Here is a 15599-nt window from a genome sequence, read left to right on the forward strand (position 1 = left end):
TAAAACATTAAAACAAGATATATCCAAAAATGACTTTCAGATTTGAAAAAATTGTCACTTTTTTGGAGGGTGGCAGGTTGAGAGCCTGTATCTTGAAAACTTTTGGCAGAGAAATTCAAAAATATAAGGATATATAGGAGAGTGTTTGCAGAGAATCATTAAGGTTGCATACCTGCACTCCAAATACTTTCTTCTCTCTTATACATTTCATGTGGAGCTTAAATCAGAGACAGCACTGCTATTGCTCTTCTTGCATAAGCAGACAGAAATAATGTAGGTATAGAGCAATCATAGGATGGGGAACCTCAGGGCCAAATCTGACTCAAACACTGCTTATTTTGCAGTTTTCCAAGTTTCTTCCTCAGTGTAAAATATTGAAATGCCCCCAGCCTGTAGGACAGCAGGGCTGGCCTTGTTATTAGACAGGAATAGAGAGTTGGGGCTGAAGAAGAGATGGGTGTCCCAAGCACCCTGCTAGTTCAGCCCACTACCTTTAGATGCAGTGAAGGATGCTGCCTCCCCCATGAGCACTGAAGGCAGATTCATCTGCCACGCTGGGGGGGGGGGGGTCTACATAGATTGAGAGTGGGTGCCATTTTGTTATTGGCCTCAGGCAGCAACATATCTTGGACTGGGAGTAAAAGCTTTACCAATATACTGATAGGTGAGTGTTGTAAATTGGTCCAACACCTTCTGTTTTAAGCCCTTCCCATCCAGAGGCTGCCAAAAGCTGCATTTAGACTTCAGGTTGACAAGACTTCAGCCTACAAGTCACATGTGTTGTAGGGCATGTGTGTGTAACTTTTTCAGCCTTAAAAGCTAGAACTGGGTCACCTGGGGTGGGGGAGGGCATGGTATGTGTGCACACATGTGCACATACACCCTTTCTCCCACAGACAAATCAATGCAAATGGATGGGGAAGTTTAAATTTCCCTTCCCTGCCTCCTGAGATTGCTAGGATGAGAGGAGGGGAGATTTGCAACGCTTTCTCATCATCCACCAATGGACACAGTGGCTCATGTTTCTGCACTGCTACTAAAATTATATTGCATTTCAATTTTACTATGTTTAAGGTTTTGTTTGTTATTTTTATTTATTTTTATATGTATTTGATATACATATGTATACATATGTACATATATAGAGAGCGAGCACTGTGAGCCACCCAGAGAGCCTTTGGCTATGAGGCAGCATACAAATGCAAGAATGAATAAATAAATATAAATAAACAGTAGACAGTCTCAGCAGTGTGGTTCTGGGGTTATGAATGCCTTTTGCCTTTTCCATCATGTAATGATCTCCATCAAAAGCATTGCTTTTTCTGTTGTTAATAGCAATAGGAAAACAGTGATCTCAAAAGCTCATGTAATCTATACTGATGGTTCAGTAAGACATTGAAGAACTCATATAACAAGAGATCAATTAAATCCTTCTTTGGTGTTTTACTAGCTGTGTAAGGAACAGAACGCATGCAAAGGCAGTATGGAAATGCTGGGCAACAATCTCAACCTTCCAAACCTTTCTAAAGAAGATGGATGCCACCACCTTGGATTCCAAAAAGTAAGAAGGGAATATTAATACATGAGAAATACATTGCAAATAGTGTCTGATTACAATCTCATTGTAAAAGGATAGTGTTTTGTATATGGTCAGAGCAATCCTCAGTCAGCTGAAGGTGGACAGACCTTCAGACTATTTCCCTTTCACTGCAAGCAGTGGAAGAGAAATTATGTACATCAGCTCCATGGCTGATAGACATTCCTCAGCCATGTCATGGACATGTCTGGAAACTGGGAGAGATGTGGATCCTGATTTGCCCATAATCCTCTTCTCATGGTAGACATTGGAGGGGCAAGCACTCCAGAGGTTTTCACAAAGCCTGGGAAGACACTTACAAGGGTGAACCTCTCCCTCCAGCCTCTAAATTTTTGTATGGACTTTGAGAAAACCCTTCTAGAGATCACAAGATTGCAACCATAGGGCAGTTTCCAATACTACTACTGCACTTCTGCTACATCTGTTACACAAGCAGGACCAACCACTTGTGCAACAGAAAGATTGTGGTTCCATAGAAATAAACTGTACTTATTTCTAGACCTTCTGTAAGCTCTGTTGACCAACCCCATTCTAGAAGTAAACAGCTCCTGTCAGTTCAGTGGCATTTAGAGCCATTCATCCCCTATTTGTGCTAGTGGTTGGTCCCAGTGACAAGCAGGCAGACTTGGATATTGCCAGGGTCAACTATATATTACCCAAGATATTAGTAATATTTTGTTAATTTCAGAGTCTTTAAGCTGCTTATACATAATTATGCTTTCAATGCACAGAAGATATTAATGAATATAATGTGGCTACCATTTTTCTCAAAACTTTAAGAAAAATAAGCTTTTCTTTTTTTTAATTCTTTCTACTTTAGGAGAAATGTCTGCAGAGTCTTGCTACAGGCCTTTATTCATTTCAACCATTCTTAGAATATATAGAAGAAACTTCTCGTAGTAATGCAGAAGGCACTACAACTTTATGGCTAAGATCTCTGCACCTGGCAAATACCTTGAAATCAATGGTAAGTTCATGCCTAATCTTCTGATAAATAAAAACTAGTTATTTATGAAATGAATCTTGCTTTTCCACTATACATAGTGCTCAAGGCAACTAACAGCAACATGCAAGATAAAATACAACATTGTAATTAAGACATAAAAACAGATCAGTTACAAACTCATGAGTGGAATTAAGGCATAAAAGGCACCCAACAGTTAAAATCTACTTTGGGAAACAAACCATCAGTGTCAGGCTGCACATACCAAATACGGGGTTTTAAAAGTAGATTGTAAACCACACAGAGCCTACAGGATAAGGTAGTGTGTAATTCAGATAAAATTTTTAGCAATGCAGGTTACAAAGGTCTGATAATCTAAAAATGTTACCATCTAGCATCACCTTACCTGTAGATGAGTACTATCCATGGATACACAAAACACTCTTCCAGCCAAGAGAACTATAACCAATGCAGTTTTAACCACTCCTCACTCACTTCTTTTATCAGATGAAGAATCCTGAGAATGTGACCATGTTGAATGCAGACACTCAGAAAAACTTGTCTACAAAGCTACGAGAACAGAGAGGCTGGAATATAATAGTTATCAAGCATTTCATACTTCAAGGTTTTACATCATTTATGGAAAAAGCTACAAGGGCTATTCGCTTTTTATGAAAGTCCTGTTCTAGTGTCTAAATGTTTGAAATCAGGCACATGAGATTATTTATTTATTTATTGTATTTATGTACCTCTTCTTGCCTTTCAAGGAAGTTTCCATAATCCTCCTCCTTTCAATTTCATCTGCACAACAACCCTTTGAGGTAGGTTAGGCTGACAGTCTGTGACTGGCTGAAAGTCATCCAGTGAGGTCCATGACTGAGTGGGGACTTGAATCTGGAGCTCCCAGATCCACAGTCCAACATTCCTACCATTACAGTCCACTTGCTCCCTAAGACATTTCTAAGGCAATTCTTAGCATATCTGCAATGCAGATGCCATTGCTCTTCTCCTTTGAGAAACAATGCCTCACCTATTATATTTAATAGCTTGAATTCAGGACCTGCTTTCCACAAAAGGAAAGTCTCCATTTGCAGACTGTATCTCTGGGTATTTGGTACAGCATCAGGGAAGACTGGAGAGCCAGTGAGTGAGGTTTGCCATAGTTTATAGGAACACTGTCTTTCTCCAGGCTCCCAGTCCATTTGACTCCAAGAGTTTCTATATCTTGTGCTGGCACAGATTGGACACTATGCTGATGTACTGTCTACCCCTCAACCCAACAGTCTCCCTACCTGAGCTGACAGGCATAATCAATATGTCTTTTTTCCCCAAAGTTTACAAGAGTACTGTCAAGAACAGGGCATTTTGCAGAGCATTCATTCCTAAGGTTACCATAAGTCTGAGAACAGTAAATTCCAAAGATTTAGAGCCAAATTATGCAATATTTATATTTATGTATTTTATATGTCTAAACTTATTCTACTAATATATTTAAAATATATTTTTATATAATGACTATGTAATAGTAATAAAATTGTGAACTGATTTTGCAGATTTCTTGCTTGGACTGCATTACTTTTCTTCATATTAAATTTGTCCTAAATGCCCACCAATTTTACTAGATCAGAATGTAGTTGCTTCCCATCAGCCAATAAAAATAGTTAGGAGTGCTGGGGGCTGTAGTCTGGAACAGCTGGAAGGCACCATGTGGGCCAGGGAACATGGGTATATCCTGCATATTTTCCATTCTCGGGTACTTTATATTTGCCAGGTGGGGTTGCAGAGCTGAACAGTAGTGGAGTTACTCCAAGCCCTGTCTGGTGACTTTACTTATAGCACCTGGAGGGATACTCAAATTTGGGTCTTATCTAGACTGAGGGAGAGGTCCCTGGCTGCTGTTTTCTCTCTTGACAGCCCAAGCTATGGCACCTGATAGCCATTATTAAAGAGTTTGCTAACAATTCTTAACAGACATAGAACAGGATCCCATGTAACACCAACCCAGACTATGGGTTGTCATTGTTGTGAGCTGTTATAAGCAAATCCTGCAGTATGGTTTGTTTGTTCATTAGGTAAGGTTATCTGGACATTAGGGTTACGAACTCTCCATTCTTGCAATCTCTAGGGTTCTCTTCCTGAGTTGTTCATGGTTAATAACTAGTAGCTAAACCACAGTGCAGAGATTGCATGTAATGAGAACCCATGGTTCCATAACAAGCCATACTCTGGGTTGTCATGTGCAAATCAGACCAATGCCAACCAACCCTTTTACTAATTACCCCCAGGATCCCCTACCCTTAGTTAAGTTGCTGTACAATTTCAGATATACTTCGGTGCTATCAGTTTTCTGTTTATCCACCTCCACATTCAGTAAGGGCATAGCAACAAGATTGTGCTTCTGACTTGGAAGTACATTTTAACTGTACTTGCATTTATCACATTCATACCTCCAGTTTTTGTGGGGGTTTGAACTGTTGGGATCATGCATCAGCATAATGGAGAATGTTTGGCATTCATAACCTCTGACACTCCTCCCTGACAAGTCTCTCATAAAACCCTAAACTGTTCTCCCCAGACATTCCCTGTACTGTTCTAAAGGAATCTGTCCCATTGAGGACACAAGGAGCCACTGGGCACTGAAGTGGCGGGAGGGGATGCCATTAAGGCAAGACTTCCTGGAGAAGATAATCATGCTAGGGAAAGTTGAAGGCAGAAGAAAAAAAGACCAAATAAAAGATGGATTGGCTCCATAAAGGAAAACACAGCCTGAATTTAGAACAGCTAAGAAGGGATGTCATGGATAGGACATTTTGGACAGCTTTAGTAGGATATGATTTGACAGCACAAAAAAGAAGAAGCTTCCTTCTCTGTATGACACAATATTCCTGAAAGGACTGGCAATAGAGGTATGTGTGCAACTGATGCAACTAAATGTGAAACAAAGTAGCACTGGAGGAAGTACAGTGAAACATCACTGCAATTTGCTTCCAATGGCCCCTAGTTCAGTGGATTTTCTATAACCTCAAGTGTAGCAGAAAGGATGGCAGAGCTAAACAGGCACTTGTCTCCTGCTCCAGAAGAGACCTCTTAAGCAAGGGACCATGCACTATCCATTCTCAGCACAAAGGAGGGGCAATCAGCTGGGCAGAGGTGCAAAAGGAGCAGCTGATTCCCCACTCCAGCCTGAGTGCCTTCCTCAGAAGCAGAAGCAGGAAAGGGAGAACGCAGCTAGAAAAGGACTCTCCTTTCTTGGTGCATCCTTGCCTATCTCAGGCCCCCTTTCCTTGATTCTGCTGGCAGAAGGCTGCTCCGGGAAAAGCAGGAAGCAGGAGCCTGGGCTAGGCTAGAATGTATTGGAAACTAAGCATCTGTGCCTCATACAGGTTCAACCTTCCCTGTTCTTGAGTTGCTTTCTCTTCATCAGGACAGGGAAAGCCCTCCCTCTTCTACTCCTGCTTGGAAGGACACACTAGTGGGTGCCAGGTGGCGGAGGCTAGCATGCACCACAGCACTTTTCCCCCCAAGCAGAAGTGAGAAAGGAGGACTGGCACGTGCCCCTTTTCACTCCCCTTATTTCTCAGGCAGCACCTCCCAGCTGATTATCTCCCCTCCTGTTCACAGGTGAGGTTTCTTCTCATGAGTGCTGGGACAACCATCAGGGCAGAGTTGTGCAGTCCTGCTCTCACCCCAAAGATCTCTGGTATGGCAAGGCAAGAAGAGCCAGGACACTTCTGACAGCTGTGTCAATCTGGGGCTGCTGTCAGCTGTGTTCTCTGGCTAGCTGCTTGACAAGAGTGGCAACTGCTGCTCTTGCCAAGCAGCTCTCTCATGCAGCAGCTCTTTATCCAGGTTCAGACACACAACATGCAATTCTGGCAAGACCCAACAATCGTTTCTTACAATACCCAAGCACTACAGCTGGGATTGGCCAACACAACAAGCAATGATTTTTTATGGTTGGTTGTCTGCCATATTGTGCAAACCTGCTCACTGTGAGGCTGATTATTACAGCTGAACCAGTAATATTTGAACAGTGATCAGGTTTGCTTTTAACATGGTGACTAAAAGCTTAATTACAAAGGAATTGCCAGGCCAATTTCTCTGAATGTGCATGGGCTGATTTGCATATTCAGAAAGAACACATGCACAAGATGCATGACTGCATGCTACCGCATGTCAAAACACTAACGAAAGTTTATCAGTAGGCATGTGCCTTGTCACTTGTAAGTTGCCTTCATGGAACTAGACTTTTTTTTTTAACTGGAAGTCATTTTTCATTCAAGCTACCAAGGTGCCACAACCAATGCAGGCATGTGCAGTAAGCTTGGCTCATATTAAGTGTAATAACTTCTGTGATATCTATAATTCAGCAGCAACGGTCTCTAACTCCCAGGAATATTAGAATTTGTCGAGATTCAGTGGGTTCCAAGAGTTTTGGGAGCAGATGGAGTACACTGTATTGAGTACATTGTACTGAGGTCCAGAAAGGAACCTGAAATTCATTTTCTTGTAGTATCTCTATTATGCATCAACATGCAATATTCCAAGATTTACTGTAACTCCACATTTTTCAAAGATTCACAATTTCTATGTCCTTTGCCAGGATTCTGGAATGAGTTCAGAAATCTTTCAGTAACAATTGCAGTGACATTATAGCTTATGACATATAGCACTATTTTTCTGTGTTATACCAAACATGACTTTGTCCAATCCATGATTAAAATGAAGACTCAAAAGCCAAGATTCTCATGATTAGAAAGGTGAGGCTGAAATAAATCATCTGACCTGAAACACCAGCATGAGAAGCACCATATGTCATTACATGAGCAAACAGAATCATCATTAAGTTCAAGGATTTAAGATTAAATATTTATTCCAACAGATAAAAGAATCACAACATAAATTAGATTAATCCCAATTCCATTATGGTGTAAGTTCTGTGTTTTCAGAAAAGAGCTGGCCAGTAGCATAGCACAAGTGTCCTTTCTAGCATCTGGAATGTATACATCTTCAACAGCTGCTTCCAGAATGCTCTGGTTAAATCCTTTATCCCCAAAGCAGACTAAGAGAGAAGAGGGAGGGGAGAAAAAAGGAATAACATTGATCACATCTCATATGATGTCTGAAGCAGTAATATAGTTTTTTTAAAAGAACACACTACAATGTAACAATGTAGTCACTTATACCACAATTCTATATATGGTTAATCAGAATAACATCCGAGCTCGAAAGGAGTTCAAAATGTTAGAGGATTGGAGCCTTACTTATTCAAAAACAACTTGGGGCAAACTAGACATTGCTTTAAATCTGTATCTCGCAGCTATTATCTTTTTTATTTTTGCTCTTGATTAGGCATAATGGTCATGAACTGGATCAAGCCCACAATGGAGGAGATCACTACTAGCCCCTACATTAGGTTCTTGACACAATTTGGTGCCTGTGTAAAAATGAGAGAATGTCACTGTTGGAAGTATACCTAAGTAATGTTTGCTTTAGTCCTTAGTCATGGAAGAGAAAGATAAAACAGATAGAATCATATTACTAAACAGAAGTGGGGCATGATTACAAAATGACTAAAATAGAAAGTTCATTCTCAGCACCAATATGCACCTGCAGCTGCTGGTTAATGCTATCCAGCGAGTCAATAACAGGAATGTGGATTTGGAGTCAAGATTTGAATTTAACTGTCAGTCCATAACAGGTATCGCATAGGAACAGCATCATATCTGGGAACCCTCCTTGAAGGAGGTTAGGAGGGTGAATACCCAGAGGAGGGCCTTCTCTGCGGTGGCACCCCAACTGTGGAAAACACTCCCCAGAGAGTTTGCCTGGCTCTGATGTTATATTCTTTTTGCTCATTTATTTATTTATTTATTTTTGCTCATTACTTTAATATCTAATTATTTTAATTAGGTTTTAACATTGTCATGTTCGGTATTGTACTTTGTTGTGATTTATTTATTGTTGTAAACCATCCTGGCACGTCTCATAAAGGACAGGGTAAAAATATTGTTAATAAATAAATAAATCCTAAGTGAACTTTTCTAGATCAGAAGTGATTAACACTGACCTAACTGTAGAACATTCTTATCTGTTTTCTAATTTCAAGGAAAGGGGTGGAGTACACTGTCACATTCTTTAATTCTGAGATTGCCAAATTTTCCTGTTCTTCAAAAATATACTAGCTATATCTATCTATCTCATGGGGACCTCACATTCCATTATACACACTATAAATGAAATCCCCCTGCATATTGATGAACATACTTTATGTCAGGGATCTTAATGCTTCCCTTATGATTTCTGTTTAATCCTTTTAATATTGAACAAAATAAAAGGCCAAGGTTGTCCTATTCTGAGCCAAGTCCAAGACAAAACAGACATAACTTTAAAAGTATAGCTAGCAGTCATATCCCCTCTGATTCTCCTTCTCCTTTTCCACCCTCTCGCTCTCCCTCCTCATGACACAGAGCCCTCAGATATGGATCAGGATTCTGGACTAAAAGGCGAGAAGATTGCTCCAACTTCATAACTGAGTATCTGTACTTTGCTCCCCCTCCACTTTCACAGCCAGTACAGAAAGAACACGCTGACCACTCTGAGGTTGTAAGAATGATCTTGCAGAAGGGCTTTTGGGGGAATTCGAGGGTGTAAGGAGGGGAGGAAACAAATGTCCCCAAGATACGTTACATCCTGGTGGTGACTCACCCTCCTTCCCTCCTGCTCACAGGTGCTGCACTTAGGGTGGCTGAAATTGGCTAATGCTTTGCAGAATGAGAAAAGTTCCTCCCACCTTCCATAGGATTCTCTGACTTTGGAGAATTACTGGCATTCCCATAGGACTGCACCCCAAATATGTTAAGTGTTACAAAATTGTGATACTACACTACACCACTTTTAATGCCAAATGTATTAAAGAATACAAAATATCATTCAGGCATGTTGGTTCATGCTAGAGAAATCACAGCCCATGTTTTTAAATGGAATGTGATTCTACATAGTCCATTCCACAGAAATAGAACAAGCAAAGTGTTAGAAGAAAAGCAGTTACTATGGTTAAGGTTATTATCCGACCCAATTAAGAAAGAATGTTTGATTTTTTTATTCTAAGAACCAGCTTGGTCGTCATGCACTTAGAAAGCAATCTAGGCACAGTCCTAAGCATGTTTAGAAAGAAATTAAATCCTGCATGGTTGACTGGGGAATGCTGGAAGTTGTACAACTTTTTTCTGTCTAAATATGCATAGGATTGTACCTTTAATATGCTTAGCCTGCTGGGTTAAGATTTCATATTAAAAGAAAGGTTAGTCTTCCATAAGAACAAATGCATTTTAATAAGAAAATGTCATATATGCACAAACATACAACATAAAACTGAATTCATTTACCACTTGCAGTTTTTTGGAATAGACAATGGGATATAACATGACAGTTTAATTATATAAGTTGAAAGAGCAATGACGTCTCAGCAGAGCCATCAGGCATGGTGTCTAACATTCAGCAATAAAATTGAATAGGAAATGTCTGATCTCAAGGATACCTGTACAATAAAATGCCACCATGCAGAACAGCCACAAATGCAAACAAAAATGAATGAAAAGTTTGTTGTATTACTTCCAAAAGTTTATAACAACATGTGTCTTTATTTTTTTGCAGAAATATACCTCAGGTTATCAGCTTTAATACATCATTGGTAATGTATATGATCATAATTTGCCTTGCCAGGATTTTAATTAATAATGCAGCATGATTCTAGCAACCCCTGAGGTCATTAAACTTCATACTTGACCACAGCTGGAAGAACCATTATGTTTTCACTCTGAAGCTCCAATGATTATCTGTTTCTCAGTTTAGTCTTACTAGGCTTCTATTTTCATATAATTTCAGCTGCTGAAATTTGAACTCCTTTATTTTCTGTGATGCTACTGTCTTACCAATGCTATCAAATAACATTAAAAGAAACAAAATGGTCTGCATCTTGTGTGTGTGTTCTATGTCCAAAGCACTGCTTTATAAATTGCCTTTAAAAAAGTTTTATGCTATGTAAGTTGTCCATGTTTAAGCCATTCAGTGTCACCAGATCTGTTTATAAGAACACTGAAGTGAGCAATAATAAGATAGTTTTATACAAACAAAATTACTTCTCTTGATGTTTGAAATGTCAGTAACTTATACACAGAATATTGCCTTCTGTTTGGTATGTAACCCTAACCCTTAAACTAAATAAAATATTTTTTATTCTAGTAAATGTTTTTATCTATTGTATTTTATCCTTTTTAACTTTGTTGTAAACTGCCCAGAGAGCTCTGGCTATGGGCAGTATAGAAATGATGATGGTGATGATGGAGGTGGTAGTGGTGGTTAGATCAAACCCTAGCCTGCAACTTATCTGAAGCATATACAGAAAAATTCAACAAAATTCCTCTGATGTCCCTAGGCATATCTACCAAGGGTTTCCTAGCTCAATTGAGTTCAAAGGGACTTACTTTCAAGGAAGCAAACACTAGACTTTGGGCTAAATTTCAAATAATTACTTCCAAGCAAATCATTAAAGCATGGTCTCCACTGTTTGCTTCAACATGCATTATTTCTGCAGAGGTAGTAAAAACTGAATACATACCTCAGAAGGGTGGGCGCAGGCATTCCAGGATCTGCACCTCTCTTAAAACCTGGTTATAATAATAAATGTGTTAATATCAGGAACTCTTTACACAGTGGGATAAATCTTTATATAGTCCCTGTTCTATGACATGGTATCTTTAGCCCACCAAACTTATACTGGCCAGATTTGCACGTCACAAAAACTGACAGTTTTTTTACAAACCCTGGGTTGCTGTGAACTAAACTAGAATGAACAAGTGTGCTGACTCCTGCTATACAACTATACTTGCTGTAACTTAGAGAGATTAGCATAGACTGAGAAAAGGAGGTTTTGGATTGTTAGGGGAGAGGTCAGAACCCTAAGACAAATCCTGAGCTCCAACTCTGGGTTGTTCCTCTCCCAACAACCTCAAAGTTCTAAGTTCTCATACAATGCTGAATAACCTAGGGGTACAGTGGGTCGCGATGGGTCGGACACAACTTCGCAACTAACAACAACACAGTGATCCTGACTTGTTTAGCACCTTCTGCTTGCCAAGAGTTTTCAGACAGTGGGAACCAGCCCATCTGCTTGTTCTCACTTAATTCACAACAACCCAGGATTTAAAAAAGCCCTGGGTTACTGTGACATGCAAGTCAGGCACGCTGGGTGAGACAGGTTCTGCTTTTACTAATAAGCATAGCTATATCTGCTGCTGAAGAAAAGCAGAACAGAGCTTTCTAAATAGCAAGCTCAGTTTGTTCCTTTATCGATGTCCTTAAGAAAAAGCTTATAGCACCAGCCCATAAATCAATAGAATTATATCCCTGCAAATGAAATACGATCCTATTAATGTCACTTTTGAAGGATGGAATCATAGTATCCTAACATTTGCTGGAGATTTTTGACAAACTTGTATGAAAAGCTACAGCTACTGATAACTTGAACAGAATTCAACCCAAAAGAAGTCATTCATGCATAGATTACAATTAATAAAAATATTCTGTATTAGTCATGTGAAAAATTAGTGCAATAGAAAGTGTGTGATAAATTAATTCAGTAAGGCCTGGGAAACTCCAAGAAAGAATTTTCTGAAATTCTGAATCCTCCAGTTTCAAAAAACCTGGTGATTTCCGAACCACCAATAAATGCTCTGTTACCCAAATGGAAGAATAGTGTGGAGAGCCAGTGTGGTGTAGTGGTTAAGAGCATGGGACTGGGACTCAGATGATCTGGGTTCTAGTCCCTGCTCAGCCATGGAGCCAACTGGGTGACTTTGGGCCAGTCACAGACTCTCAGCCCGACCTACCTCACAGGGTTGTTGTTGTAGGGATAAGATGGAGGAGATGTAAGCTGCCTTGAGCCCTTTGCAGGGAAAGGGCAGGTTATAAATTGAAAAATAAATAAATAAGAATATACATATCACTTATTCTTGCTATTCTCCCCAAATGTATTGCTAGATGTAACCTCATAGGTAATCTAAAACCTACTGTTTTAATTCACTGGTCTAGATCATATGTAACCTAAAGTATGGATTGAATTCTGGATTGTTGTTATGTGCAAACCTTGCACTATGGTTTAACTATGAGTTCTTACCCACAAACAACCCATAGTTCACAACTCAACCAAATGCAGACTATGGCTTTTAAACAACCCATAGTTGAACCATAGAGCAGGGTTTGCAGATAATGACTACCACAATTCAGTAACATTGCACATTCAGGGATGCCATTGCATGCAAATCGGGCCTCAGTCTGCAATCTCCATTTTGAGACTGGATCTAATTAAACAATAAACCCAATGGCCACCACATCTAGCCTTTTTCTTTGAAAAATCTGCTTCTTATCATCCTGCCTTTTGTACCATCTAGCCAGATGAAGAGTTATGGAAAAGTAGAATTCTTGAATACTTTTAAGTAAAGTTGGATTGGTCCTAGTACTGCCAGACTGTGATTTATTTATGTATTTATTTGCAGTTGTTCTCTTCCTTTTATCATAGAATAGTACAGTTGGAAGTGGCCATGAAGGCCATTGGGTTCAATCCCCTGCTATTGCAGGACACCAGTTTGTACCATCCCACTCAGATGGCTATCCAGTTTCTTTCTGAATGCCTCTAGTGTGGAAGAGCCCACCATCTCTCTAGGCAGCTGGATCCACTGCCATATTGCTCTGACAGCAAGAAAGCTTTTCCTGATATCTAGCCTGAATCTGGGTTGTTGCAGCTTGAATTGATTATTCTGTGTCCTACACTCTGCTATCAGCCAAGAAGAGATCATGACCTTCCTCTTTGTGACAGCCTTTGAGATACTTATACTACAAGACTATGTTTCCTTTTTTTACTATTTAAATGTTTTTGAACTTTTGCAGTTACATGAAAAAAGCAGTAATTAGCTCAGAGAAAGACCCACTAAACTCAGGAAGATTCATTTCTGAGCAAACATATATGGGATACAGCCCCAGTTCCTTAAATTACAAGCTGTACCACTCTGAAAGAAAATTGCACTCTCCCCAGCCTGCAAAACAACTTGATTAGCAGGGTTTTCAGGACTGTGATGTGGCAGCAGCAGGTAAGGGTACCAGCTCAAGTCACATTGACAGCCTGTGCATATGTACAAGAAGGTATTCTCTACAGGAGGCATTTATTGTGCTCTCCTGATCCCTCATTCACAGAAGTTTCTCATGACTTTTCATGACGATATCATCCTCAGAACCTGTCCCATGTTTTCCACTCCTTTAGAGGGAGAAAAGCCTGGTATTAAATATTAAATTGCAAAATATCAGAAGAGACTCATGAAAAGTAGCAAAACCATTATACTGCAGCTATACAACTTCCCCACCTTGTGGTAAGTTGGTACTACACAGTACAGAAAGGCAGAGAAATACAAAATCTAAGGATGGCGGCTGGGGGTCAGGAGTAAAGGACGTGTTTTTCCTACCACAACAAAAATGGGAGATGCCTCTCTAAAGTATCAGATTAAACCTCTCATGTACAGAATATTAACTGATGATATGCTACTTCTTAAAATTACTATCACCTTTTCAGATACTGATACTTAACAATTTGCTTGCTATTATCTTTTTCCTTCCTCACATACAATAGTGAGAATCCCACCAAAGCAGACCTTAAGTATATTTTTAATAATGTTTGCCCATCAGCCCACTCAGAAGCCCCATTTGTTTTTCTCGGGAAAAACAACTTGCTACATGCAAGAGAAAATAGTTGTAAGGCAGAAATGTGGTATAGGAAGTTATACACTGAACAGAGGAACTGTGAACTCTTATTTCAGCAGAAATTCACGAAGTTTTACTGCAATTTCAGCACCACTGTGGCTTTGAGAAGTATGTTTTCAACCTAAAGAACTCTAAACCAAAAATTACACCGTATCTACAGATAAAGCAAAATGAATTGGTGGTAACTTGCAACGGGGAATTGGATCTGCACTATTTCAGGCAGGAGATGGCACTTTCTGCACCAAATTACTACTCATGCCAAGGAAATAGTTTCAAGCTCAGCTCACACCAAGATCTAGTGAATTTTCTCTTGTAGGGAATCCTTCTTGCGTAGGAGCACGCACATTTTGCAGCGCCCCACAAGAGGCTCGAAGAGATGCGAGAACTCCTGAAGCCGCCCCATCCTGCATCAAAAGCCGACGAAGCCGTGCTCAAAAGAAGCAGGCGGGCTACTCCGAAACAGGGTGAAACCCATCCCTTACTACTGTTTTTTTGCAAGCTAAACTCGAAACCAGCAACTCCAGGGTCAGGGAACTGGAAGGCGGGGGGGGGGGCTGCTAACGCGGAGCTTTCGTGCCCCCCGGGGGCTCCAGCTATCACGCGGCGACGAGGGAATCGGCCACGTGAGGCACCAAGGCGCCCCCGGGCACGCGCGGCAGTGTTGCGTCACAACTGCCAGCGCCCCCGGAGAAGACCGGCCACGCGCCTCTCAAGAGCCCTGAGGACAACGGCCGTTAAGCGGCACCCCAAAGGCCAGCGTCTCTCTCCGTTCCGGCAAGCCAAGCGGGAAGACCCAAGCCTGTCCTGGCAGCCGACTTCAGCCTGATACCTCCCCTTCGCCACTGACCTAGATAGAGCACGACAGGGATGAAGCCCCAGCGGATGGCGAACTGGCCACCTTTGAAGAGGTGCTGCAGCCGCTGTTTCGCCTCTTTACTCAGCTTCGGCATGGCGGCGACGCCTCAGAGACAGCCGCGGAGAGGGGACGAAAAGAAAGGCTCGGTCTTCGCTCCGCCGCGCTAGTGCGCATGCGGAAGGGCCTACCCTGGGCGGACCGCTCTGCCCAATCTGCGGGTGCGCTTGAGGCCAGTTGGAAGTAGTTTTCGCCGCCGAGGGCGACGAAAGAAGGGCTGTGGTGGAATCGGCTCCGCTGACTAGCAGATGGGGAGATTAGTTGTTTCCCCCTCCCCCAAAACTAATAGCATCTGTGTCCTCCCGGAGTAAGTGGGAGCAAATACTCGCCGTTCT

General features: G+C 41.0%; 3 protein-coding genes across 4 annotated transcripts in view; 1 reads left to right on the forward strand and 2 right to left on the reverse strand.

Moving 5' to 3' along the window:
- Positions 1-1264: 1264 nt before the first annotated feature.
- Positions 1265-3236, forward strand: IL6 (interleukin 6). The gene is given in 4 exon segments (XM_044450661.1): positions 1265-1366; positions 1451-1561; positions 2418-2564; positions 3048-3236. Coding segments are annotated over 4 exon segments (549 nt in total).
- A 4159-nt stretch (positions 3237-7395) lies between these two features.
- Positions 7396-15434, reverse strand: TOMM7 (translocase of outer mitochondrial membrane 7). The gene is made up of 3 exons (XM_044450749.1): positions 15199-15434; positions 11161-11209; positions 7396-7602 (listed from the first exon to the last, which is right to left on the reverse strand). Exons 1-3 carry the CDS (start codon positions 15299-15301, stop codon positions 7587-7589), a joined length of 168 nt encoding a protein of 55 aa, XP_044306684.1. The 5' UTR covers positions 15302-15434; the 3' UTR covers positions 7396-7586.
- The window catches only part of FAM126A (family with sequence similarity 126 member A), an 80683-nt gene continuing 72479 nt past the window's right edge, over positions 7396-15599 (reverse strand). For both annotated transcript variants that reach the window (XM_044450746.1, XM_044450743.1), the window contains 2 exons: positions 11161-11209; positions 7396-7602 (listed from right to left, as the gene is read on the reverse strand). In XM_044450746.1, the coding sequence (XP_044306681.1) occupies positions 11162-11209 (48 nt within the window). In that variant the 3' untranslated portion in view covers positions 7396-7602; position 11161. The remainder of the gene's footprint in view (positions 7603-11160; positions 11210-15599) is intronic.

The sequence above is a fragment of the Varanus komodoensis genome, unplaced genomic scaffold (genome assembly GCF_004798865.1).
Source record: "Varanus komodoensis strain SLA01 unplaced genomic scaffold, ASM479886v1 scaffold68, whole genome shotgun sequence".
Taxonomy (NCBI): domain Eukaryota; kingdom Metazoa; phylum Chordata; class Lepidosauria; order Squamata; family Varanidae; genus Varanus; species Varanus komodoensis.

What these genes read in the sequence shown, in the direction of transcription:
- TOMM7 (XM_044450749.1), bottom strand. Translation starts at nt 15,301, where the DNA reads ATGCCGAAGCTGAGTAAAGAGGCGAAACAGCGGCTGCAGCACCTCTTC. An exon ending in CCCTGTCGTGCTCTATCTAG is followed by an intron (nt 11,210 to 15,198) that starts GTCAGTGGCGAA and finishes TATTATAACCAG; the next exon opens with GTTTTAAGAGAGGTGCAGAT.